The sequence below is a fragment of the Chenopodium album genome, chromosome 14, assembly GCF_948465745.1.
Source record: "Chenopodium album chromosome 14, dcCheAlbu1.1, whole genome shotgun sequence".
In the NCBI taxonomy this organism is placed as follows: Eukaryota; Viridiplantae; Streptophyta; class Magnoliopsida; order Caryophyllales; family Amaranthaceae; genus Chenopodium; species Chenopodium album.
In genome coordinates, this window is record NC_137847.1 from 2055903 (window position 1) to 2083274 (window position 27372).

At 34.5% G+C, this 27372-nt stretch overlaps 6 protein-coding genes and 2 long non-coding RNA genes across 8 annotated transcripts; 4 read left to right on the plus strand and 4 right to left on the minus strand.

The window, feature by feature from the left end:
- On the minus strand, positions 1 to 861 carry LOC145579702 (F-box protein CPR1-like). The gene has a single exon (XM_081636937.1). The coding sequence runs from the start codon at positions 859 to 861 to the stop codon at positions 1 to 3; it is 861 nt and encodes a 286-aa protein (XP_081493063.1).
- Positions 862 to 3637: 2776 nt separating this feature from the next.
- Positions 3638 to 4301, minus strand: LOC145579703 (F-box/kelch-repeat protein At3g06240-like). The gene is made up of 2 exons (XM_081636939.1): positions 3813 to 4301; positions 3638 to 3664 (listed from the first exon to the last, which is right to left on the minus strand). The coding sequence occupies exons 1-2, from the start codon at positions 4299 to 4301 to the stop codon at positions 3638 to 3640; spliced, it is 516 nt and encodes a 171-aa protein (XP_081493065.1).
- Positions 4302 to 6649: 2348 nt separating this feature from the next.
- LOC145579819 (uncharacterized) lies at positions 6650 to 7556 on the minus strand. Its single transcript, XR_014099222.1, has 2 exons — positions 7440 to 7556; positions 6650 to 7241 (listed from the first exon to the last, which is right to left on the minus strand). It is a non-coding gene; the product is annotated as an uncharacterized LOC145579819 (long non-coding RNA).
- Positions 7557 to 8774: 1218 nt separating this feature from the next.
- LOC145578510 (uncharacterized) lies at positions 8775 to 9795 on the plus strand. Its single transcript, XM_081635821.1, has 2 exons — positions 8775 to 8894; positions 9174 to 9795. Exon 2 carries the CDS (start codon positions 9196 to 9198, stop codon positions 9610 to 9612), a length of 417 nt encoding a protein of 138 aa, XP_081491947.1. The 5' UTR covers positions 8775 to 8894; positions 9174 to 9195; the 3' UTR covers positions 9613 to 9795.
- Positions 9796 to 10525: 730 nt separating this feature from the next.
- LOC145578511 (uncharacterized) lies at positions 10526 to 11564 on the minus strand. The gene is made up of 3 exons (XR_014098876.1): positions 11190 to 11564; positions 10965 to 11113; positions 10526 to 10848 (listed from the first exon to the last, which is right to left on the minus strand). It is a non-coding gene; the product is annotated as an uncharacterized LOC145578511 (long non-coding RNA).
- A 1197-nt stretch (positions 11565 to 12761) lies between these two features.
- On the plus strand, positions 12762 to 19385 carry LOC145578512 (IAA-alanine resistance protein 1-like). Its single transcript, XM_081635822.1, has 11 exons — positions 12762 to 13166; positions 13532 to 13615; positions 14067 to 14116; positions 14654 to 14705; positions 15404 to 15511; positions 16481 to 16731; positions 17088 to 17222; positions 17362 to 17469; positions 18572 to 18673; positions 18764 to 18808; positions 18897 to 19385. The coding sequence occupies exons 1-11, from the start codon at positions 12842 to 12844 to the stop codon at positions 19050 to 19052; spliced, it is 1416 nt and encodes a 471-aa protein (XP_081491948.1). The 5' UTR covers positions 12762 to 12841; the 3' UTR covers positions 19053 to 19385.
- Positions 19386 to 20287: 902 nt separating this feature from the next.
- Positions 20288 to 21673, plus strand: LOC145579704 (F-box protein CPR1-like). The gene has a single exon (XM_081636940.1). It carries the CDS (start codon positions 20288 to 20290, stop codon positions 21671 to 21673), a length of 1386 nt encoding a protein of 461 aa, XP_081493066.1.
- Positions 21674 to 23862: 2189 nt separating this feature from the next.
- On the plus strand, positions 23863 to 25977 carry LOC145578513 (pre-mRNA-splicing factor ATP-dependent RNA helicase DEAH1-like). The gene is made up of 2 exons (XM_081635823.1): positions 23863 to 25714; positions 25837 to 25977. Exons 1-2 carry the CDS (start codon positions 24022 to 24024, stop codon positions 25851 to 25853), a joined length of 1710 nt encoding a protein of 569 aa, XP_081491949.1. The 5' UTR covers positions 23863 to 24021; the 3' UTR covers positions 25854 to 25977.
- Positions 25978 to 27372: the final 1395 nt, after the last annotated feature.

Here is a 27372-nt window from a genome sequence, read left to right on the forward strand (position 1 = left end):
CTAACTTTGATCATCATTGCTCCAGTTTCGCAATTCATTGTCGTCCAGAGGGAGGGTGACTAAGCTACCGTGACATATAAAAGCATCGATATAATCACTTTTAGGAATATTGTCGATAAGATGAGCTTTTGCGTATGTTTTATCTCGAATATTGTACCATAAAATTTCGGCATTAATGGTTACGGTTCTTTCATCATATTCTTCCATGACTACTAAAATTTCATTCTTTTCAATCCCACGGTAAGCTAGAGGACAATACTTCAAAGACTTGGTAATAATCAAATCCGAAACTCCCAAGATTTTCACCCAAGACTCTTTGATTCCGTACTCCTTCATCACCCAAACATCTACGAAATATTCTTTCGGATTCTTGGTCAATACACACAAACATCCGTCGAGGACACCTAACTCCTTCACATCGTTTCTTAGAGCTTCCAAGAGATAACGATTTTCTTGGTCCATCGGTGATGATAAAATTACATCTTTATCACCTCGATAGTCCGGTAATGGTACATCTTTAACCCACTTTTCGGTCTTCAAATCGAAACAACAAATTCTATTGCTTTTCATCTCAAAAGAGTAGAATTTCCAATGAAGTAAATGGTTGTTTATAAGCACACCAAATTCGCGACCGTGTTTCGACAATGCATTATTATTAACATCAACTACTTTCCAAGAATTAGCCTTTAAACTATAAACTAAGGCCTTCAATAAAAAATCTTTATTAATAAGTCTAACAATTTTATAATCTTGCGTCGAAGAATCATACCCAAACCCAAACCCAAACTCAAAAGAATGGATTTCTTCGGGATAAATACCCGGGATATAAAGTGATTCACCCGTGCAAGGGTTGAACAACATCAATTTAAATAAAGCATTGGATCCAAATCCGGGATATGCAACAAAATTAACCTTGATTAGAACAAGTCCATTACACGACCCGACCGTGTGATAAATAGGTCTAATTAGCAGAAAAGAAAACTTAGGCGACCAAAACAAATCTAAATCCATGCATTGAATCCTCCCCCTTCTACCACCCGTGTTGAATATTAGAAGACGATTTTCGTTCGTGGCAGAATTGCGAAGGTGAATATCAATGAATTTTGGACTTGAAATTAGTGTTTCGAAAGACTTGCATACGCATTTGAAACGAACAAGTGATCTCGCGGGTAATTTGGGGAGTATTTCAGAGAGAATTATATCTAAGGGAAGCATTTTTATGGGAAATTATTTTCTTCTTTGATCTAGTACTATGTAATTATGTACGTTAGAATCAAGATAGTTTTGGTTTATTTATAGATTATTTAAAATAAGGTAGCAGATTTTTTTTTTTTTTTTTTTTGGGACTTTTTTTTATAATTGGAAAATATGGATTTAATTTTGTGGAAATTATATCAATTTCAAGTAGGATTAAAGTCTACAGAAAAACTAAAAAATCCTAGAGTATAATAGATATATATATTATGACATATTGTATATTAGATTATTGGGTTTTGTTACAAATGTGAGACCTAATCACGTTAGGAAATCTCACAAGATAATAACAGAATATTAATTTAACAAAACTATATCCTTCCATACAGAATAATATCTAGAATATCTATCATATTCTATTAGGTCCACCTTATCCACACTTGGGTTAAGTTGTTCAACTTCTCCGATGTATGTAGTCAAGTCTTGTAATTTGAAGAGATGTTCAATTGCTTATTTGTAAACAAGATGAAATGTCGGAGAAACCTCATTGATGTACTAAAAGTAAAAGCTTTACTTTGGCTCACAAGTCACAAATAAATTACTAACAAGGCTATCACCTAGAGCAAATGGGGTTAAGGTTTGGGATTTTGGTGGCTAAAATGGAGTACTTATTCAATATAGAATCTAATGCAATTAAATCAATGGAGTAAATTCAAGATTAAAAATTAACGATGGTAATTAACAGTTATAGGGGGTGGCTACAAAATTTATTGTTATCATTGTAAATCTACCCTTTTTTTTTTTTTTTTTTTTGAACTAATTGTAGATCTATCTATTGGTTTCGTAGCTAATACTTTGATAAAACATATTTGTATAGGATTGTTGGGCACATTTTTCATTGTTTTTTAAGTTACTTCTTAGTCTCTTAGTCGTTAGTTTAGAGTCAATTATGCATAGGTTATCACTATCGTGCTGTATTATGCTCCGTTTGTGTTTTCTTAATGTTTCAGGTAGTTCTCATAGCTATTTGGACGCTCTCGGAAGAATTCAGCATTTGTCGAATAGTCGTTGGATGGAGGGATGTTGATTTGAGGCTGATGATTCATTAACCTTGTGCTTATATATGTATGTAGATTCCTTGAAGCAAATCGGAGTTGTTTCGTAGTCCCTATTGCAAGTTCGAGATCGTTTTAGGCCTTTGGTGCATTGACAATTCGAGTTGCTAAGCATTCTTGTATCGAGCTAAGCTCGAGCTATAGCTCGAGTACTAGCTCAGTAAGGTCGCAAGCCAAGGAAGCTGCGAGCTATCGCTCGCTAGCTAGCTCGCATATTAGCTCATCACTGCCATATGCAAAGTCCTATGCGAGCTATAGCTCGCCAGCTAGCTCGCCAAGGCAGTAGCTACATTCGACGGGGAGCGATAGCTTGCTCGTTAGAGAGCTATAGCTCGGCCCTGCTATCTTTTACGACATCAGTGAGCGAGAGCTCACTCAATGAACGAGCTATAGCTCGTTGCTGCTCCAGCGTTTCTTGGTCGTTTGACGTGATCAAGTCGAGTATCGTGCCACGTCATCAATTATCATCCAATAGCATTATAGCTTATGTATTTATTTATTTATTTTATTTAGGATGAGGCAAAAATATAAATACGGGAGAGGATTTTATTTTGCCTCTTATGCTTTATTTTTCTAGATTAAACGCTTCCTAGTTTTCTCTCCATTGTAGAACCCTAGTTTATTATTCTCCATTAATTCAATCATTGAGGTATTTCATTCAATCTTTCGTTCTTTATTCTGTTAATTATGAATTCTAGTTTATTTATCTCCTTTGTATTGTTTATTTCAATTATGAGTGAGTAGTCGTTTTCCAGGGCTAAGTGAGGGAAGCCATGTTTATACCTTGATTAATTGTGCTTAATTATTTATAAATTTATGGATTAGGGCTTGAATAATTCCAATTGATTTTTGCTTTATTGTTTGATTCATGTAATTGGCCAATATCATGAGTTGATTATTTAGCTAATAAAAATTAGAATTGAAAGATCACATTTTTAGAGGCTTAATTACAATTGGCGAATTTAATTATGTTAGCGACCGAACTACATATGTTAATTCGTAAGTGTTAATTCTCGACCGTAGGATTAACAAGTGCTTTAATTATTCGACATAATTTGTTTATTAATGGATTGTTTGCATTTCTTGGATTGGTATAAGCACGGTGGACCGAACGTATGCCCTAGACTTTAATCTATTTGAGAACAACCTTATTTTCATTATTGTCCTACTTTAGTTAATTGATCATCAAATTACTCTTCGTTTGTTGAAATAGTTTATATAATTGGACAAAAACTAATAGAACCTGTCTCCCTGTGGGATTCGACCTGTATTTGCTAAGTCTCTGCTAACAACAGACACCGTGCACTTGCGGTATTACTTTTTATTCATCATACTTCATGGAAAAATTCCTCTAGCTGTTTAGCAATATGTATTGTTAGCAAGATGCGATAGATTAAAAAAACATAATGAAGCTAGTTTGCAATTGTAACATTACTAAATAGTAAATACTAATTGATGAAAATCACCATTTTATTGTAGAACTAGGTACAACGTTACACTAACTTTGACCATCAATGCTCTAGTTTTGCAATTTGTTGTCCATGAGGGAGAACAACTTCCTTGGTACTTCAGTGATGACAAAATTACATCTTTATCACCTCGATAGTCCGGTAATGGTACATCTTGAACCCACTTTTCAGTCTTCAAATCGAAACAAACAATTCTATAGCGTTCAATCTCATAAGAGTAGAATTTCCAATGAAGTAGATGGTTGTGTATAAGCACACAAAATTTGCGACCGTGTTTCAACGACAATGAATATGGTAGAATAGATTCATTGTTATCAAGTATTGTTTTCCAAGAATTAGCCTTTAAACTAAAAACAAAGACCGTCAATTTACGACGTATAATCATAAGTCTAACAATTTTATAATCTTGTGTTGAAGAATCATACCCAAACCCTAACCCAAACTCAAAATTAAAAGACTCGAGTTCTTTGGGATAAAAATCCGGGATATAAAGTAATTCTCCCGTCCAAGGGTTGAACAACATCAATTTAATAAATCGTTGTATCCAAATCCGGGATATGCAACAAAAATAGCCTTGATGAGAACTAGTCCATTACACGACCCGACCATGTGATAAGTAGCTCTATCAGTTAGCGGAAAAGAGAAGTTAGGAAACCAAAACGAATCTAAATCCATGCATCGAATCCTTCCACCACCTGTGTTGAGGATTAGAAGGCAATTTGTGTCGTTCGAGGCAGAATCGCGAAGGTAAAGATCAATGAATTTTGGACTTGAAATTAATGTTTCCAAAGACTTGCATACGCATTTGAAACGAACAAGTGATCTCGCGGGTAATTTTAGGAGTATTTCAGAGATAATTATATCTAAGGGAAGCATTATTATTGCTATGGGAGATAATTTTCTTCTTTGTCTGCAGGATACAGCCATGAACCACGTATATATATATCTTAGATTAGGGTTTTTATTTATTTATTTTATAATATCTAACTAGGTTAGATCCCGTGCCATGCATGGTGATCTATAGTTATAAACTAAATTAGCCCCGTGCGATGCACGACATAAAAAATTTCTTTGAAATAAATATAATTTATATATGTACCACATATGAGGAAAAAAAAATAGAAACATAATCATTAATTGCAATGGTATTTAGATCTAAATAATTTTGAAGATAGTAAAAAATTAACCAAATGATACAATAATTATATTTTTTATAAATCCATAATAATGTAAAAAAAAAAAAAAAAAATAACATAATATAATAATTATCTTCAAAAAAAAATATACTCCGAATATATAATTTAATAATTTAAGGCAAAATTTAAGAAGGGTTCAAAAAATAAGTAAAAATAAAAATAAGAATATGATGTCAGCAATTGATTTAGGAGGGAAATTTTTTTACCGCAACTTGACATTTGTACAATTTAAATAGAGGATGATGTCAGCGGTTGTTACTTTAGTTATATTTATAGATATCTATGCAGAATTAAACACATACTTCCTTTTTACGCAAATATGCCCCCAAAACGAAAATTCCTGTCGGAACAATAAATGTGGTAGTGCTACTCAAACTTTTTGTGTTTTTGTGGTTTTTTTTTCAAAAAAAAAAACTTAAATGACAGTTGTTCTCAAAAGTGGTTATTTAAATGGTAGTTGTTGGCAAAATTTCCGCTATGTAATTATGTACGTTAGAATCTTTGTTAAAAAAAATGTACGTTAGAATCAAGAAAGCTTTGTTTATCTATAGTTTAGCACAATTTTTTGTCTGTGAGTGACCACACTGTGTGGCTGGGATTATCGATTAAGTAAATAACCCCTACAAGTAACCCCTGAATAAATAACCTCTGCCACAAGGTGACCATATCCACACAGAATAGTTGCTGATAAATTAGAAATACACAAAGTTTCATATGTGGCTAGCCACGTTGTGTTGCCGGGATTACTTATTTAGGGTTTACTCGGTCGGCCAGGGGTTACTTAGCTTGGTAAGGGGTTTACTCAGTTGGTCAAGGGTTACTTAATCGATCAGGGGTTATTTGTTAAGTGTTTTGATGTGTGGCCAGCCACACACAGGAAAAAAAAAAAGGCTAACCGACCAAGTAACCCATGAATAAGTAACCCTATACCGCTCTTGTTGGGTGTCCCATGACACTGATAATTGGAGCCCTTTGTATGCTGCTTTCGGGCTCCTCGGCCTCAAGCCGGGCCAACCTATATGTCATTTCTTTCTTGCAAGCAATATGATCTTTATGAATAATCACAAGAATAGTACGTACATGCCAGGATTTACACGCTAGGGTTTTAGTTGATCAAATCATTTAAATGTTTGTACATGATTGGATATTTCAAATCATGGTTTAAATTTACTTCCTTGATTTGGAATTTCTCCCCAAGGTATTTCCTCGGAGTTGAAATTTGCCACTTAATAAACAAAACTCTTCCTTCGCCCAAGTAATAAGAACTAAGGGTTTTGAACCCACGACCTCAACAACAGACATACAATGCATGTATAATCAACTAAGATATTTTATATATTCATGAGTTAATAGAGCAATATATTAATCTTATGTTGATCCATGGGGCGGGCCAAGGCCCGGATAAGCACCTCTTGGATCCGTCTACACGACATACATAGGTTGTTTTTTTCCAAAGTATTTCGGTCTGGGAAGCTTATCCATGTTATTAATTATGTTGATCAATCGGGCTTTATCTTGTTTTATATAAGGTAAAGTATTAATTAAGGAAGGCTTTTCAATAGCCCGTGTTAAATTGTACTCCGTAGATTATTTACAGCTAGTATTGCTAGTCAAGATCTCAAACCTTCAATTATACAAAGTATAAGGAGTATAATTTTATTGGCAACGAATGAAGTAGGTAAAAACATACGAAATTACGAAGTATTATTCAGATAATAAAACATTCAAGTAGTACATGAACGCATAGGAAACGTAAACACTAGTGCAAGGAAGTTTTATTTAACAATTACTAGCTAGTTTGCTAGTAATTCAAGACTGCACCAGCATTATATGCAAACTTAGCCCCAAACAACGTTGACTTCGATGGAGCCATACTTTCCGTTGATAGGTTTCTTCTCAGTAACACCACCTTCTTTGACTAGAAACACAACGCTACCGTTTGCAATTTCATCGTCGGGAGAAACACTATCATAGTCCATCAAGTACGCTGTGATCTCCATTTCCGTGGCGGCTTCAGGCACATTCACTTCCGACTGGCTTAAGGGAATGAATTCCCCTGGCCTCACGTCAATGCGTTGGCTTTGAGGCTTATTAAAGAGTGAAAATTGGCTACTGATGCCAAAGCGGCCGGTTATGGTTCCGTAAACTTGTGCAGGATCTTCTCCATCGCCGTTGATGAGCTTAACGCTCAGCGTAGCTTGAACATTGTTACTGAACATCACTTTCGTTGCTGCATATTCTTGAATGCTGGCCATCTTTTGAGTATGCTGAACATCCACAAATTATTGATTAAATGAATAAGCGCATATATATAATTACGAAACTAGTTACAAATAAATCAATCGATCAAAGTCTTAATCCCATAAGTACGTTACTGTATGTAAATAAATATTGATAATTAATTAAGATGGATGAATTGAACAAGCTAATTAATTAAAAATCGATCTTAAAGATCAGGCACTTACCTTAAGTAATTAGTAGTATCACTCTTGTTGTATACTTGTATGTAATAATCTATCTCAGTTGCATAAAACAATGCCATGTTTGCCCATATTTATATAGAAATGGGGGTAACATTCAATTCATTATTCTTTCATTTTTAAATTATTATTTGGTTTTTGGGCACTGCGAATTCTATTCTTTGCATTAGGGACCAATTATTATTCCAATAACATTATCATCAAACTTTTTAAATCTATGGTCTTATCCGAATGTCATTCCTAAACCTGTCTCCCAAAACGTTTTGTTCTTTTAATAAATAATACATCCATTATATATACTTTATGATATATGCAAATTATATTAGTTAATAGCTTTGATTTATATATAAAATGCGTCAATTTGATTGACTCGATCTAAATTTTAGAAAGTTGAGTTGAATAGAGTAAAATATTGTGTAAGTGAGATATATACATTATTAAAAAAAAATACATAAACAAAAAAACAGTTGATTTAGGAAATGATCATACAATTAGAAAAAACACAGATCAAGGGAGTAACTTATTAGCACTTATGAGGCATACGTTTTTTTTTTTTTAATCTTTTTGGCAAAGAGTTAAGAAAGTTACATAAATTTTACTTGTATTATGCCTCTCTACTTCATATATAGTACTCCGTAGCATAATAAAAAACTAGATTATAATTACACGCTTCTCATGAGTGGATTTGTTAGACCACTCTTATATATGAAGGAGAAGTTTTGTGGATGCTTGATAGATGGCTTTATCTGCTTCGAGCAATCGATCTTGATGACTACACTCTTGAAGTTGGAGGTCGGGGACTTCTCATAGATCGTAGAGGAGGATTGCATAGCACTCTACAATCTACATGCACGCTAAGGGAGACAGGGCATGATCAAATATTCAAATCCTTTGCAAAATTTTATCAGTAATCTTAAGCTCGATCTATTATTATATCATATGCAGGGTTGTATGAACCTTCAAGTTGTTTTAATCCTTAAAATTACAGTTGTATAAACCAACATACATGGAAATTTCCCGGCCACTTAGAGTGCTAGTAAAAGCTTGCCCTCTCTTTTGCCAGGCCACTAAAGCTATCCATCCTTTTCATTTCAATCTTTCTTATTCTTTTGTTGAAAGCATATATCTATCTATATTCTATACTACGCGCACACACTGGATATAGTTGCTTGGCGACCACTAAGGATAAGTCTCGGCATCTTCAAAAAATTCTCTTACATTATTGTATAATTTATTTGAAAGAACAAAACGTTTTGAGAATCCGGTTTAAGAATCACCTTCGGATGAGCATATATAGGCCCCAAAGAATCATATCATCGATCAATTAATTGAATATTGCCTCCATCACATCTTCTCCCACTATATAAAGGTGGCCTAGCATGGCATTATTGTTTGCAAGTCAGACAGATTACATACATAATAAGGTCATACTTGATTAAGGTAAGTGTCTATCGATCTCTTTAATTAATTAGCTTGCTCAATTCATTGATCTTAACTAGCTTAGTATTTATTTTTTTTTGGGTCCGAATGAATTACAAAAGCAATACAATTTACAAATAAATAGAGGTGTGTGATTTGAAACAATGGTACGTTGTACACATAATCACAGACTTTTAATCTTAACCACTAGGTCAAGATTTTATTGGTATGTAATAAAAATATTTGGCACTAACCCATTTGATTTTTCATTATAATTTTCAATTTGTGGTTTGAATGTAGGATATTATTATTGTACTCAAAGATGGCCAGCACTCAAGAATATGCAGCAACGAAGGTGATGTTCAGTAACAATGTTCAAGCTACGCTTAGTGTTAAGCTCATCAATGGCGATGGAGAAGATCCTGCACAAGTTTACGGAACTATAACTGGTCGCTTTGGCATCAGTAGCCAATTTTCGCTCTTTAATAAGCCTCAAAGTCAACGCATTGACGTAAGGCCAGGGGAATTCATTCCCTTAAGCCAGTCGGATGTGAATGTGCCTGAAGCCGCCACAGAAATGGAGATTACAGCGTACTTGATGGACTATGATAGTGTTTCTCCCGACGATGAAATTGCAAACGGTAGCGTTGTGTTTCTGGTCAAAGACTCTGGTGTGAGTGAGAAGAAACCCATCAGCGGAAAGTATGGCTCCATCGAAGTTAACGTCGTTTGGGGTTGAGCTAGCATTGCCCAACTAATATAATGCTGGTGCAGTCTTACGAGCTAGCTAGCTAGTATAACGTACTAAATAAAACTTCCCTGCACTGATACGCAATGTGTTCATGTTTCCTATGCACTTATGTACTATTTCAATAATCCAATTATCTAAATAATACTTCGTATGTTTCAATTACCTACTCAATTGGTGGCCTTCATATAAATATGTGTGTTTTGTCGCTTCATTACCAATAATTTCTATACCACTATTATGTAATTACGTGTTTTTTGGTCATAATTAGCTAAATACAACAAAAATAAGTACAGAATAGAAAGAAACACAAATGAGAAATTACATAATGAGCATAATCGATGAACAAAACATGCTGATGAGGGACTTTTTGAATGATGCACCAATTCAAGGTCTTGGCTAAAATGGTCTAGCGTATGTAAATGCTATTGAGATTGGTACCATCCTAACATCCTCTGTACCAAATAAGTTAAACCTATTTGAATTGCCATATGAGTAACATTACTACATATAACTCAAAAAATAGGCTAGCTAAACTCTACTCTTTGCTTGAAGGGATGAGGTCGTTGAGCAAAAGGCTATCCGACTCTATCCACACTTGCATTGGGTTAAGTTGTTCAACTTCTAAGACGTACATAGACTACAACAAGATGAAATATCACAGAAACCTCGTTGAGTTACCAACAGTAAGATCTTTACTTTGGTGCGAGATGTAGCATATCTATAAAATTAAAGCACAGGGATCACAAGTCACCAATAATTTCTACTTTGTATGATAAATTGTAAGTAACAAGACTATCAAATGTTGTATTTTATTCTTTTTATTGCAAGTTTGATGATAGTTAATTATTACTCAATTAGCTTTTTCTACTATACAAAACAGCTCTATTTAATTTAACTGATATATAACTAATAATAGAAGTCACTGGATTATCTTTGCGCGAAATATAACACAGAATATGTTCTCATGCACATCACTAAACAAAACAGAATACAATTACAGTACAAATTAGGCCGATATTATTAGACTTCAATCAGCTAAGCTAGTAAAACTGATAGGAACATACCACGATCATGCTTACATTCATCTTGACACGACAACAATGGAGTACATTCCATCCAACTCACTATGCAGCTTAGCTAGAATGGATTGCAGAAGTTGGAGCAAGCTACGCCATTGGAGCTCAATAGTATCCTTTACCAATACAATTAAGACAACGTTGAATGCTGAAAAAAAAAAAAAAAAAAAAAAGATAAAACAAACAATACACATGAATACTGAAAGTTTGTGAATTCTCAGCTTTGAAAAACGAAAAAATACTGAAGGAATGAACAAGACTAACCAATGACCATCACAAGTCGGGCATTGACAAGGGTTAATATGAATAGGATCATACAAAGGAGACCATTGTATGGTAGCATTCCCTTTGCAAAGTTTGCAAATATAGAACCCTTTTCCTTTACATTCTATACATTGTTTCGCCTCACTTTTCTGCGAATAAAACTGTTAAGTGGCTAATAGTTAGATGAAGAGTATATCCTTACAATTAGAAAATTGAAGAGGATACCCTTTTAGCTTCCGTCACGGATTGGATGACTTTGATGGTGGTGGAAGTGGCGAGAGAGAGGGCGAACATTCCTCCAGCAACTGTAGCTCCAACTTTAAGTAGCGTTCCAACTGTAACTTCCATGTTTGTTTTGCTTTCACTTAGGCCTTTTATCAAACACTTGGTGTGCTTTGGCACCTCTCCTCTAAATTTCGCTTCTTTAGATTATAGCAACTTAAAGATTTATACAAGAATGGATATGATTTGAGATTCTTAAAAGCTCTTAGAATTACAGGTAGAATTTTGCAGAATTTGACCGTGAACTAGTGTCAAATTACGTAAATTGATGGATATTGGAACCTTTGGAAGATTTTTCTTTTCTTTTCTTTTCTTTGGGCTCTTGTATCACTCCATGTATCAGAATGTGAAAATGGGCTTTCGTTTGTAATTTGCTTGGATCTTCGCATTTTTGGACCTATTACATTATTCTTTTTTTTTAGGGAATCTACATTATTTATGATTCATATCCCCATCATAAATAACATATTATGGAGTATTTTATTTTGAGTTGTTATTAATTTGATAAACCTGTTCATTAACTTTTCAAATCAGTACTGTATCTAAATATTTAATTAAGTAGTTAAGAAATTATTTTTTACTTGACCTGCTTTTCAAACTATCTTATATGATCCTAGGAGTCACCCCACGCATTCAGTTAATTTTTTGAAAAAATGTCAAAAATTGACTCGAAATCGTGTATAACCTTCAATTTTTGACAATTTTTCACTTTTTTGACCCGGAAAAAAAAAATTGCCATGCTTACTATGGACCCTAAAACACCTGGGTGTCTATTTGGATGGGTAAAACCATCCAATATGCCTTTAAACGGTCAATTTAACCATTTAAGACTTGCACCGATTTCATAAACTCAAGGCTAGCACTAACATTTATTACAACATATAATGATCATATATGGTCTCCAAATGACATAATATGACCCCACTATGTAACCCCCTAATATCTCAAGACTTCGACACTGGATCCCGAAACCTCCAAAACTGCCCAAAAAGCGTGAATTATAGCTTTCAATTTTGGAAGTTTTGACTTTTTTTTTACTCGGAAACAAAAATTGCCGAGATAATAACCATGAACCCTAATACCATCTGGGAGTACAATTGGGTGGAAGGAACCATTTAATTTGTCTTTAAGCATCCAATTTACCCGTTTTCGTTCACGCCTATTCATATGAGATCTTTTTAAATTCGTTTCAATAAATAATATCATAATATATAACTTTAATTAATTTTAGTTATAGAGAATTAAAGTTATTGATTGTTTTTTCATTGACAAACGTAATAAAAGGAACAAATCAAGTAAAGAAAACGGAAAAAGTAACTATTACAGGGTACTAGATCGGAACCTCTCACATGTAAATTTACTCAACCAAGCAACTCTTCTTCTCAAAATAACCCAAACCAAAATCATTGAAATCAAATCCAATTTAAATGACCCCATTTCTACCTTAGTACAACCCGATTTGAATGACCCGATTTCCACCTTAATACAACCCGATTTCCAATACTCATCAAGGTGTTGAGTGTTGACCCCACACTTGGCTCAATCATTCTTTCCTTCTCTCTCAACTCCATTGTCTCCTTCCTTAAACCCCGAAAATGGCGGTCCAAAGGAGTAAACAGATCTTGCTATTACTCCTCTTGGTTACCCTCTTAGATCTATGCATTGGGCACCAATCCCCTGCTTCTCACCATGGCTGCTCCCATGGTCACCACCATCAGCAAGACCATGAAAACACCCATCATCATCATCACCATAATCACGATGAGATTGATCAATCAGTTGATAAGAGGAAGTTACTTCCAGAAGAGCTTGCTGAGGAAGAAGACCTTAAATTGTACGGTTTTGCATCAGACAATCATCACCATCATCACCACCATGAAGATCACCTTGATGGGTCCCACTTTCAACTTTCCGGCATTCGTAATTTCTTTCCTAATTTACCCTTTTGTCTGAATTCTATATTGTTTCGATCTTGGTATTAAAATGCCTTAATTTATGTTGCAATAAGCTATCTGGGTATGTTTGGAAATTTGGGGTTCTTGTGTTCTACATTGGATTTTTTGAGCAACTCTCCGGCATTCGTAATTTCTTCCCTAATTTACCCTTTTTTCTGAATTCTATAATGTTTCGATCTTGGTATTAAAATGCCTTAATTTCTGTTGCAATTATCTATCTGGGTATGTTTGGAATTTGGGGGTTCTTGTGTTCTGCATTGTGTTTTTTGAGTAATTAATTTGAGTAGGAATTTTATTTTATAATAATGGAGTGTCATTTTTTGGAATCAGGACTTTGGATTAATGCAATGGGGTGTTCCCTTTTGGTGAGTTTGGCTTCTTTGATCTGCTTGACCATTGTTCCGATTTTGTGTGGTGAGTTTACTCCTCATTTTGTTTGTAATTGGGTGCAATGTGTATATATAGCTGCAAAGAACAATGATGTAGACGAGATTTGATTCTTGGTCTTGGGTATCACCCGAAGACTTGACCAATTAAACCAACTAGCTACCATTTACTTAATCCAAATTATTTGGGTGAGTGTGTGTTGGGGATTATAGTAATTGATTTGATTTTGGAATTGGGTCTGAAGAACTTCAGCTGTGATTCAGTGCTATGTTGAACGGATGACGGTGCATTCTTGGATTAATCCTGAAATATGTAGTCCGTGCCTAGAATTGTTAGTGATTTTTAAAACTTTAAAATAAGAGGTTTACCCATTTGATAATTTGATTATGGTTTAAGCTTGAAGAGTGCCAAATGCTACAATTAAATTACTTCTTGATGCATGTTCGAATGGAAAACTGAAACCTTCTTTTGATTGCAGCAAATGGTAAACCATCCAAGGTGGTTGTTGATGCATTGGCGATATTTGGGGTCAGGTTTCTTTGAGCTGTAATGACTTTTATATTATCCCCTTTGTCCTTCATTGGTGTGAAAATTTGTTCAAACAATGTTAATATTATCTCAATGGAATATGAGACTGAGGATATTAGAATCATGTTATTGGAACATTTGGAAGGCATTCTAAAACTTAATTCTTTATTTATATGTAATTATAATTATAAACTTGTTAATGTGGTTTTCCTAATCATTGTGAATTATCGAGGAAACTGTGTTATGGATCAGATGATACTGTATCAGTTTGTTGTAAAAACTGTCTATGCTAAAGAAAAGGGGAAGCAGATATTGGTCCTGTAAACTGCCTAATATATTTGTTGTGGTCTGTAACTTCTATTTTTTTTTCTGCTTCAAAATTGTTGATATTAATTTCATTTCGGGGAGGGTTGCAGTAAAATCTCATAGAAGTATGTTCTAAATATGTAAATGAAGTTTCATATTCATGGAGTATTTCTGGCATCACTGGTTTCCTGTTGGCATCACGGTGTTTTCATATGTTTTTTGTGTCTGCAGGCTGGAGCTATGTTGGGCGATGCCTTTTTGCATCAATTACCTCATGCTTTCAGTAAGAATACATACCTTTGCACTCATCAATTTATTTCTGAAGTCAAATTCTGCTTATCCTCAATCTTGTATGGTTTTGACATTATACATTTATACTACCCTTTGTGAGCACATATTTTATACAATATATAGACCCTTGCTCTGCTTTGCTCATTGCTTGGATACGTGAAGACAGAAAATGGGAAGAGGAGGGCACCTTTTAAACCTTCCAATCTTGTTTGAATTTTACTTATCTGAGAGTTCAAAACTTATGGATGATTAGAGCCTTTATCTGAAATTTTAAAACACTTCATCAGTTTATTGTTCGAATAACCCAGATGATATTTTCAGCGGATACCTGTTATCTAGTCAAATCAGTGTTACAGATCCACAGTAAAGCACAGTTGACATCCTGTGCTACATCTAAATGATTACATTATCCTAAACATTAGTTAAAGTGGAATCCATAATCACTCTTCTAGGCAAAGGAAGCAATGTAAATGGAGGGAGGAAGACAGGTAGGGTTTCTAGTTTGATTTGTGCAGGACATTTGATATCAGGGCAGTTGATGTTTAATATCTCCATGCATGCTTAACATTCAGAAGCTGGGTCTTTACTGGAATTTATCAATTGTGTGAAAGTTTATTCCATTAATACATTGTCAATCTGTAGTTGAATGGGCATGTTGTATTATATCTAAGGTGTATGGAATCTATACAGGTGGTGGCCACTCTCATTCACATGATGATCATGCTCATTCTGAAGAATCACATTCACATTCTCATGCTCATTCTTTGAAAGACCTCTCCATTGGATTGTCAGTCCTATGTAAGTGTGGTTAGCTTCTTTTTTTTTTTTTCCCACATTAGCTCTTCATCAAGGCCTTCATGTTACCACTTTCGAGCTTCACATTTTCACAAGGCCTATGTATTCTTGTGAACTTTGCTGATTGTTAATGAGTCAAATATGAATGAAAGTACGTCTTTTTCCTTATTCCAGACATATTTCCCCCTTGAAGATTTCTGCCAAACAATTGTGTTTATTTTTTATTTTTTAAAAGTATGAGTGAGATGTATTAGTATCATTTTTTTTTCGTACATGACCCTATGAGTGAGCTCTTCCACTTTTCTTCTTGTGTCATTTGTTATATGCAGTATGCTTTGGATGTTATGGATTGGCGAGTTGCTTTATCACACCTTACAAATTTTAATATTCCTGATGGTGATAGCATGCATCTTATGACTGAAGTTGTAGAAAGTTTTTTCAATAGATTTCAGAAATTTACTTTTTAATGTATGTTTGACATTTTGAATCTTGTCAATACCTTGTCGTGGTGAATGTGAATGAATCATACCAATGTGTGTTGGTATTGATGTTTCTGATTAAGCAGATTCGATTCTAATACAGCTGTTGTTGAAAAAACTGAAATAAAATAATTTACACAATTTTCTTTTACCTATTTTATCAACTGTAATTTAACCACTAAGGATAACTTGATTGTTTCTGTATCTGCACATTGTCCCTTTGATTTACTTTTCTGAACAGAGTTATGAAATATACTTTGGTTCTGTTCATAACACTTCTTGTATCTTTGCTGCGTAGGCTGTGCACTATATATCCTTATCTAAAACTTGCATAGGAGTTATGGTTGCTATATTGGTTTGCATTTTGGTTGATCATAATTTTCACAAGGTTTCTATAAATTTAGGCTCGTTAATTTGTCTAACATTCAATTGTGCTCTTGCAGTCAAATGTTAGAATATTCCAATTTTCTTATTCTGCTATGTGTTGCTGCAGCTGGCATTGTGGTTTTCCTGATTGTGGAGAAGATTGTTAGGTATGTTGAAGAAATTTCTGGGGGTGAACATTCGGGGACTCATGCTCACCATCATCATCGCCATAATAAAAGCAGTAAAAAAGTTCAGGATGATGATGATATTGATGAGAAATTATCAGAAAAGCCATCAAAAGAGAAAAAGTTGAATGGAGCTGCTGATGCTACTTCAAAGTCAAAGCAAGGTTCCGGGTCCCAAACGGAACTAAAAAAGGTGAGTTCAAAAGACTAGTGCCTTTAGTTTTTCAATTGAACTATTCTTTTTTTTATAGTCTACTAGTTAGCATAACATCATTGGCAACATTTGCTTGCACATAATGCTTTTTGTAATCAATGTCCCATAAATTCGTAAAATGGGCATATCTGCATATGTTGTTTGTCTATCGCCACTTGATAAATTTTGAACCAGGTTTACTCAATTGTGATTATAAACCAATTGGTTTATGTTGTGAGGTTATATAGTACTTCCACTGCTCTGATCCTCTGAAAATTGATCATGTCATTAATATAGTTTTAAACTAATTTTTCTTATATCTATTAAAATCCATTGTGATTTCATTTGGTGTACAGAGAAATAAAAATGCCAACACCAATGATGACAAATCGGATATAGATGCTGCTGACAGGAAAGTGGGTGAAGCAAAGCCTGCAAAACAACCATCAAACCTGGTCTTTGGTTATCTTAATCTCTTCTCTGATGCTGTGGTGAGTATGTATCATGTAGTGGTTTTGCATTTTGATTGGTGGTAGACTTGCCCGAGTTGCCACCAAGATTGAAGATGGTAACTGTTGTGGTTAAAAAAAGTACTGTCTCTGACGTGATGTAATGTTTAAATTGTTGCAGCATAATTTCACTGACGGCATGGCTCTAGGAAGTGCATTCTTACTTTACGGATCTGTTGGTGGATGGTCTAGAACTATTTTCTTGCTTGCCCATGAAATCCCTCAAGAGGTATTTCGTTATGAATAATGATTCTATTTGCATATTCTTACTGCTGACGAATTTTTCTCTCTGCTTTTGCTTATTTATAACTTTAAGTGCACAGCTTTGCATTTTTGTGACACATTCCCCCCCCCCCCCCCCCCCCCTCCGATCTTTTTTTTTTTTTTTTTTTTTGGGTAAATGACAGTGCTTAGTACAAAAACCAAGTCCTTAGCAGTATTTCAAGCTATCAGTGTGTATTGAGATCTTAATCTTAAGTCTCACGTGAATTATGTCAAAGAATAAGCCACTGCTTTTGCTCTTCATGTTTGTTTTTACTTCAAAATATAATTATGTGCTCTTTTGTAAGATTGTGTTGGGATTTATAATTTTTTAATGATTGATCATGTTCAAATCCTTGTGGCAAGTTCTAGAACAACAATTTCACATATATAATACTTACGTAAAAGATAAATGGGTATGCTTGGCTTTGTTGAAGAACGATGATTACACGACATAATAGTATACATAAATATTCCTGATTGTGTTGGTGCCTTGATGGTGATTGTGCATAGTTACTGTAGAACCATCTAGAGCTATAATTTGTCATGTACAACTACTGTGTATTATTTTTCACTGAGGATGGAGTAGATGTTTTAGCTGTTAATAAGACAGAAGTAAATGAGGAACTATTAGTTGATCTCTAGAATTGGAGTAAAAAGTTTAATATCAAAAGTCAGATTTTCCCATAATAAAGCTAGGAAATTGCAGAATACCCTATATACCAAGTATCATAATAAAAAATTAAAAAAATAATGCCCTAGTAATAAAAAGTCCAATCTTTGTGAGTACTATTCGCTTGACTTACATAGGCCGATAATTCTTTTTGGTGGCCTCAACTCTTAAGTTTATCAGCATACATACTGAATTTTCAGAAACTTATCAGCAACCACGTCGATTATTTTGATATACTTCTGTGATTGGCCATGCTACGCTCTGTGATCTGACTTCATTTCAGATGATAAAAATTTCCTTCTTTTCCCTGCTTTATAGTGTGCTATTGAAAAAAATTCTGCCTGAGTAGCATTAGAGCTAAAAGATACTAGATTAACAGCTTTTTTGTGTTATGCAGGTTGGTGATTTTGGAATCTTGGTACGATCAGGTTTCAGTGTGTCAAAAGCCCTGTTTTTCAACTTCCTATCAGCACTCGTAGCGCTAGCAGGAACAGCACTGGTGAGTAGTCTCACAGTCTCACTTAACTAAAACATTCCTATTCATTTCTTTTCAAGTTACTCATCTAAGAAAAACCTTGCATATTTGTAGGCTTTACTTCTCGGCCAGGATCCAGGACAGTCATCTCTCATTGAGGTAAATCATGTAGTCATTCTCAGTTCTGGAATTCATACAATCTCGTTGAAATTTTCCTCATTTAATATTTATTTTGTACCATTTGCAGGGGTTCACAGCCGGTGGATTCATCTATATCTCGGTTGCTGGAGTCCTAGCTGAGATGAACAATAATGGGAGCCCTGGACTAAAAAGTAGTGTAAGCCAACTGATCTCACTCATTTTGGGAATGGCTGTTGCTCTTTGGATATCTCTGGTAGAATGAAAATCCTTGGGAAAAGAATTTCCCCCTGTCCAGAAATCGCTAAAACTAAAAATGGCATTATTTTTGGTTGTTATATGAATTTTAGAAGATTGTAGTTTAGTGGCCCAATAGAAGATTGGCAAAGATGTGTTTCAGGAAGCTGTTAATATATCTTTTGCCTAGACTTAGGATTAGGAAAAAAAAATCATATTAAGCCATTAAGGGATCTCAATACAATTATCAAATGGCGATTATGGTTGTTAACTGCAGATAAATCAAATGATAAAAAGTTGGTTTGTATTCTTTGTATGTAGTTTGCGGGGTAATTCATAGATTGAGTACATTTTTATGTTTGGTTTTATTTTTGCAACATGATTGTCATTTGGTATGATTAGTACTGAGTAATATACTCCGGTATAGTTGTTGAATGATTGTCATTTGGTATGATTAATACTGAGTAATATACTCCGGTATAGTTGTTGAATGATTGTCATTTGGTATGATTAATACTGAGTAATATACTCCGGTATAGTTGTTGATAATTTATTGTTTAAAAAACTCTGGTTTGATTAACTAAGTAACATGGAGGAATCTTTGATAATTTATTTTAAAAAAATACTCCGGTATAGCATTAGTATCTATAATTATATACTTGGTATCTTTTAACTTAAAATTAGATGTTGAAATACTAAAAGTTTATATTAAAACGAACCTAAAAGATTCCATGTGATTATAGTTTTTCCTTGCATATGGAATGTGGGAGTAGTTTAGAAGTCTAAAAAATAAAATGCAATTATAAAGAACGGAAGAAGTATAAGAAAGTAAAAGAGTATAGTATAATTGAGTATGAGCTTGAAAATTTATGTGGACAAATGTGTGGGTTTTGGCAAGTTTAGGATAAAGCTATCGTATAAGCTTCTATAATCTTGAAAAAATAATCAAGTACTTCATATTTATATAATAGATTATAGTCAATCTCTATAATATAATATACTATCCTAGAACCTTATAATAACTTCCCATAAGATAATAAAGTACCATATATTTATCATATTATTCACTAAAATATATCCTAATTCCCAAAATATATGGCAATGCATATAATTTCATGAATCTTATTAATACCTCTAACAATACCTCCATTCATAAACCATACCTAGAATCCCATGGAAATCCTGGCATTCACAAACTTTCTTCCTCTCAAATAAAGAGAGAAAACTACCATTCATCATATTTCTTGTTCTTTGTTTGAAACTATGGCATATTACAGAGACATTCCTGTGGAAGTAACCACAGAAATTTTGTCGCTAATGCCTGTAAAATCTCTCCAACGATTCAAATGTGTATGCAAGTCCTGGAAAAACCTCATCGAAAGCCATGATTTCTGCAAACAACATCTTTTTAGATCCCTCAAAATCAACTCTACTAATTGCTCCCTCATCTTAACAACTTGGCATACCACCCTCCACATCAATGACACACTTACTCTCTTCCCTTTCCTCAACCGCGCTTACCTTGACTGTAACGACATCGACAACCTCGATATCAACAGACTTATTTTGCCTCCCTCGTTTCAACCATCACCCGATAAAATTAGTAGAGGCAACTATGGTGTCCCTTGTAAACCTCGTCCCAAAAAGGTGACCTATGGGAGGATTGATATTGCCGGCTCTTGCCATGGGTTGGTTTTGATCATATGTGGGACGCACCACGCTGCTGTCTGCAACCCGTCTATTAACGACCTAAAACATTCCAGCTTTTGGAAGATCTTACCTACCATAAATTTTAATTCCTCTAAACACAACACTCATGATTCAACCTACGTGCTGAACTTAGATGATCAACCTCTCCAAAGAGATGTAGTAAGAACATTTAAATTCACGATTTTCGGAATTGGTTATGATATTTACAGCCACTGTTACAAGGTAGTATGCTTTACACCAGGAAACGCTCTTATTTACAATTTGTCGAAAGGTAACCCTTCATGGAGGATGATTGATTTACCTGAGTTGGAGCTTGCAAGTGAATTTGAACAGGACATCAATGATTATAAGCTATATATCCAGGCACATAACCATGGTGTCGTGGTAAACAACCACTTACACTGGAATATCACCGAGTATGATCCACAAATTTTTGAGTACTCGAAGGAAACAATACTTACCTTCGATCTTCATAACGAAGTATGGGGTACAATGCCAGTGCCAGAGCCAGAGGAATTATATCAGGGGTACTTTATGAAAGGGTTTATTGTAAAACCCTACATCGTAGAGCTTGGAGTGTTAAATGGATGTTTATGCCTCTTGATGTCTCGAGGCATTAGCTCTACACATCTCGGGTTATGGATCATGAAGGAGTACGGAGTGGAGGAGTCATGGACAAAGGTGTGCAATGTACCTAACGGAAGTGGAATTCCTGTGGCTTATCGCACAGAAACACGGGAGTATCTGTTGCCGGGAACTCAGTATGGTTTAGGTTGGTATAATCCGAAATCAAAGAGGATAAACGAGGTTGGACTTCATGGATGTGGGTATACAGGAGGTCATCACTATTCTACTAGAGTAAAGAAATGTATTGAAAGTTTTGCTACACCTCGCATGTTTCTCACAGAAACAAGCGAGAAAATCTATCAGTTAGTTTAAGTATAATTCTCATGTGTTAGCTTCTTTTTGTTAACCATTTATTGTTCAGAGTAGTTGCTGCTATTATAAGATTTTTCTTGGTTTTAAGTTGAGCATTTCTTTAGGAAAAGGCTCAAGCTTTTTTCTTTTTACAATAGTCATTTGAAAAACGACTACCACAAGTTTAAGTATGTGGCAATATGTGATTGGATGTAGGTATATATGTCATCTTTTGACTTTTCAATGCCTAATTTAATCAAAATTCATTTTTCTAATTTCTGAAATTCATTTTTTTTTTAAATGAATTATTCTAATTTTTGAAATTCATTTTTAATCACATAATTAATTTCAGAAAATAAAAATTAAAAAAACTTAAAAACCGTTCATGAATGTTCTTCGTTGTTCTTCATCTAAAATAAAAACTTTTCGAAAATTTGTTACTTTTATTCAGCAATTTGTTCAACGATTCAATGTTAGGTTCGATCTATCCATGTCATTCATCAATTCGTGTTGTATCGTTTCATTTTTTCCAATTTTCGATTATAAGGTATTTGTCTTCAAAAATCTCATGAACAATCCCATTTTTGATCTAGAAGATATAAAACGCTGTCATAGATGTCACCAATTGAACGCTCGACAAATTGGGTATAGGCAGGTAATCCATTTAATTTCTCAAAGGCAAGATCAAAACCCACGAAGACAATGCACATCACTAAAATTGAAGCCAGCAGGAGCGTAAAATATCCAATGAACAACATTGTTATTTTGCGCTCAACAACACAAGGTAAACCCCAACTATTTCGATTAAAGCTATAAACAATATTTATTCCCAAACAATGACAACAAAAGTCGGTAATAGTGTAACACAAACGATCTTATAATCGTTATCCTTGTCATTCAAAATATGGTTTCTTCGGAAATCGGATGGAACTCGAAGAGATGATTATTTCCGCGCGGATATTGGAAGAAACTCAGAACAATGAAGAACATCCATGAGCAGTTTTTATAACTTAAATTTTTTTGATTTTGATTTTTCATTTTATCTTGATTTTCTGAAATTACTTATGAAATCAAAAATTGAATTTCAGGAATTAGAATATTAATTTTTGAAAAAAAAAATGAATTTTAGAAATCAGAAAAATGATTTTAATTAAATTAAGCATTGAAAAGTCAAAGCTGATGTAGATAACTACATCCAATTACCTTCCGCCACATAGTTAAGCTTATGGTAGTCTTTTTGACTACTGTAAAATTTTCATTTTTGTTATATCTTTTTTCTTTTTTTTCTTTAATCGAGCTTAATTAGTTTTTGTTTTCCTTGGATCGAGTTTCGAAATGAATGGAATAATGACACGAATAAGCAATAGATTGATATATAATGCAAGTATGAAATATAATATTTGTCTCATCATATGTGTGATCGGAGTTACTTATTCTGAGATAACCGCTATCCGACCGAATAACTCCTAAATGAGTATCACATTAGTATAAATATAATTAAATTTCATAAAATGTACGTACACATCTACAATTTTTAAAAGAGACATTAAACATTTAAAGGCAATTAGGTATTTGATGTTCTTCTGCTAATTTTACCAAGCAAAGCGTTGTGTACAATTGTACATCAATTCCCCTACCCATCACAGTTATGAGTCATCCAAATCAGAAAGATTTTAATTATATGATTAGGGTAAATTAGACTTAAACCCTCCTTCCTCCTACGTAACATTATTAGTACAGATGAAGAACATGGTTTAGGAATGAATAATAAGTTATCATTCTCTTCTCTTTATCTTTCTCATAACTCTATGTACACCACTATTTAACATTTGTTTCTTTAATCAGTTTCATAACAAAAAAATGAAATAAAAATAAAAATAAATTAAAAATTATACTCTTCTTTTAATTTTTATTAGGATAAAAATTAAGTTAAGTTAATATACAATCGTTAAACCTACTCCTCAAAGAAAAAAAAAAAAAAAAGTTTTTTATTTTTATTTTATACTTGAGCCCCAAGTTTATAAAAAAAATGCTTGAGCCCCAGGTTGGTTTTTTTTTAAGCCCCACGTGTTTTTGTTTTCTTTTTTAGGAAAATATATCATCACATAAATGCTTTATATTCTTGGTTAATATTTATAACATACAAAAGAAAACCTAAACAATATTAAACTCTATCATATATAAATTTTTCTTATCCTAAACAACATCAAATTACCATAAATATAATATCCAAATACCTATATAAAACAAATTACAATAATATTTTTCCTATATTCCTAACCGTTTAGTTAATTTTGTATATAAAAAACGTCACTTGCATCATCAAACCAGGAAGAAAAAAAATTATCAATCTCAGTTCTCTTTCTATAATGAAGAACGACGCAGACTTGAAAGCATACGTCTCTGAAGAGCAACAAAGGGAAAGATTTCGCGATCAGCGAGAGAGGAAAGAATTAGAGAGAAATATCAAAGAAAGGGATGCTGCTCGAACAAGGAAGCTAAATTTACGAAATTTGGCAAAGAAGGAAAAGAAAAATGATATTGGAGCACTGAGAATTATATCGAGACAAGAGTACTTGAAGAAAAGGGTGGAAAAGAAGTCGGAAGAGCTTGCAGATGAGATAGAAGATGAACAGAACATGTTTGACAGTGTTGAGTTGACTGAATCAGAGCGCCGTGAATTCAGGTTCAAACAGGATCTTTATGACCTGATTGTCAAAAATAGTATGAAAGATGATGGCGGTGAGTATACAATGCCGGATGCATATGATCTTGGAGTGAACCAGAAGAAAAGGTTTGCTGTCGCTTTAAAGAATTCCAGAGATGGTGAATCAAAGGGTAAGAAGATGAATCCGTTCGCTGAACAGGAACAATGGGAGCAGCAACAGATGGGAAAAGCAACCCTTAACTTCGGTTCTAAAAACAAAAGAATGAAGGTAAACAGATATGAATATGTCTTCGAAGATCGAATTGAGTTTATAAACACGGGTGTAGTGGAAGGAGAAAAAAATTATCCTGATTTGGAGAAATTTGAGTATGTGAAGATTAAGGAAGAGCAGAAAACCCTGCCAGTCTATGGCTATAAAGATGAATTACTGAATGCTGTCCGAGATCACCAGGTGCTCGTAATTGTCGGTGAGACTGGTTGTGGGAAGACGACTCAAATCCCACAGTATCTGCATGAAGCTGGATATACACAAGTTGGAAAGATTGGATGTACTCAGCCTAGGAGAGTTGCAGCAATGAGTGTTGCTGCTCGTGTTTCCAAAGAAATGGGTGTGAAACTCGGGCATGAGGTAGGCTATTCCATTCGTTTTGAAGATTGTACATCAGAGAAGACGAGTATTAAGTATATGACAGACGGTATGCTGCTCCGTGAATTCCTTGGTGAACCAGACCTTTGTAGTTACAGTGTTATCATGTTGGATGAAGCACATGAGAGGACTGTTACTACAGACATGCTATTTGGTTTGGTCAAGGATGTTGCTCGATTTCGACCTGACTTGAAGTTACTCATCTCAAGTGCAACTCTTGATGCTGAGAAGTTCAGCGATTATTTTGATTCAGCCCCGATTTTCAAGATTCCAGGGAGGCCTTATGAGGTCAAGATACACTCCACTAAGGCACAAGAGGCTAATTATTTAGATGCCGCGATTGTCTCTGCACTCCAAATACATGTCAAAGAACCACCTGGTGATATTCTGATGTTTCTCACAGGACAAGAAGAAATTGAAACAGTAGAGGAGATATTGAAGCACAGGACTAGGGGCCTCGGAACGAAGATTGATGAACTCATCATATGCCCCATTTATGCCAACCTACCAACACATCTGCAGAACAAGATATTTGAACCTACTCCTGAAGGAGCACGCAAGGTTGTGTTGGCCACAAACATCGCAGAGACATCTCTAACGATCCAGGGGATCAAATATGTTATAGACCCGGGATTTGTCAAGATAAAGTCATATAATCCAAGAACAGGGGTGGAGTCATTGTTGGTTAAGCCAATCTCCAAGGCATCAGCAAACCAACGTGCAGGTCGGTCTGGACGAACAGGTCCAGGTAAGTGTTACAGATTATATACTGCTTATAATTATCAGGAACTGGAAGATAATACTGTCCCAGAAATTCAACGGACTAATCTTGCAAATGTTGTGCTTACTCTCAAATGTCTTGGAATTCAGGACTTGTTGAGCTTTGATTTCATAGATCCACCACCATCTGAATCATTGTTGAAAGCTCTTGAGTTGCTATATGCACTAGGCGCTCTGAATAAGCAGGGTGAATTGACAAAAGTTGGAAGAAGAATGGCGGAATTTCCCCTTGATCCCATGTTATCAAAGATGATTGTTGCTTCAGAGAAGTATAGATGCTCAGAGGAGATTATTACGATTGCAGCAATGCTTTCTATAGGCAACTCGATCTTTTACCGCCCCAAGGATAAACAAGTCCTTGCAGATAATGCAAGAGTGAGATTCAGTGAGGGGAATGTTGGAGATCATATTGCTCTTCTCAATGTTTACAATGAATGGAAATCATATGACTATGGAAGCATGTGGTGTTACGAGAATTTTGTTCAGCTCAAGAGTATGAAACGCGCAAGGGATATAAGAGATCAACTCAAAGGGCTCTTGGAGAGGGTTGAAATAAAAGTCACATCTAATCTGAATGATTTGGACGCAATCAAAAAGGCTATCACAGCTGGATTCTTCCCTCACTCAGCGAAGTTACAGAAAGACGGGTCCTATAGGACAATTAAGCATCCTCAGATTGCATACCTTCATCCTAGTTCAAGCTTAGCACAGATACATCCACAGCCAAGGTGGGTTGTATTCCATGAGCTGGTTTTGACAACCAAAGAATATATGAGACAAGTAATCGAGCTGAAACCAGAGTGGCTGATTGAGATCGCTCCTCACTTCTATAAAAAGAAGGATGTCAAAGACGGACACAAAGAGAATGCCACAGGGTAAGGGGCTATCTGCTTTTAGCTGAAGAAGGAATGCTTGAGAAGATGAGTTGTAGAGATTTATGTAAGAATAAAACATAATCTAAGAAGCTTATGCTTCATCAATTTGTATTAACTGAAATCCTAGAAGGTAATGATATGAATGATCACAAATATATACTGATTATTTTTCCTTCCCAATTCCTTTGTATTTGTACACACTTTCTGATTCCCTTTCCTCTCTCCCCTTAATCTCGAACAAGAAAATTTGTATATGTACATTTTAGACAATGCAATTTTTGGTTTGTATAAGGAATTGTTGCAATCTACGAAAGAAGAAGAAATTCTCTGGTTTATAGCAGAGTGACTTAACTTTTTTTCCCCAGGAGCATAATGGTTTAACAGCCTGGTATAAACCACAAGAGCAGACAGGGAAACAAGTTTAATGGATGAGTTTGCTGGGAAGCAGATTTATTCTACTAGAGTAAAACTGTGTTTTGAAAGTTTTGTTCATCCATTTACAAGTATGGTTGAAGGAACCATGGAAATCTATCAAAAAGCGGAACAGATTTGGTTTACTGAACTTTTTTAATTGGTTTTTTTTTTTTTTTTTTTTTAATTTTTTTAAAAATAAATAAAAAAATAAATTTAAAAAAAATTAAAAATTGGCATTTTCTTTCAGACTTGAGCCTCAACAAACAGCAAGAGTAATTATGGGGGGGAATCAGTGAATCACAATCAATTCTTTTATCCAACAGCAGAATGGAACTAA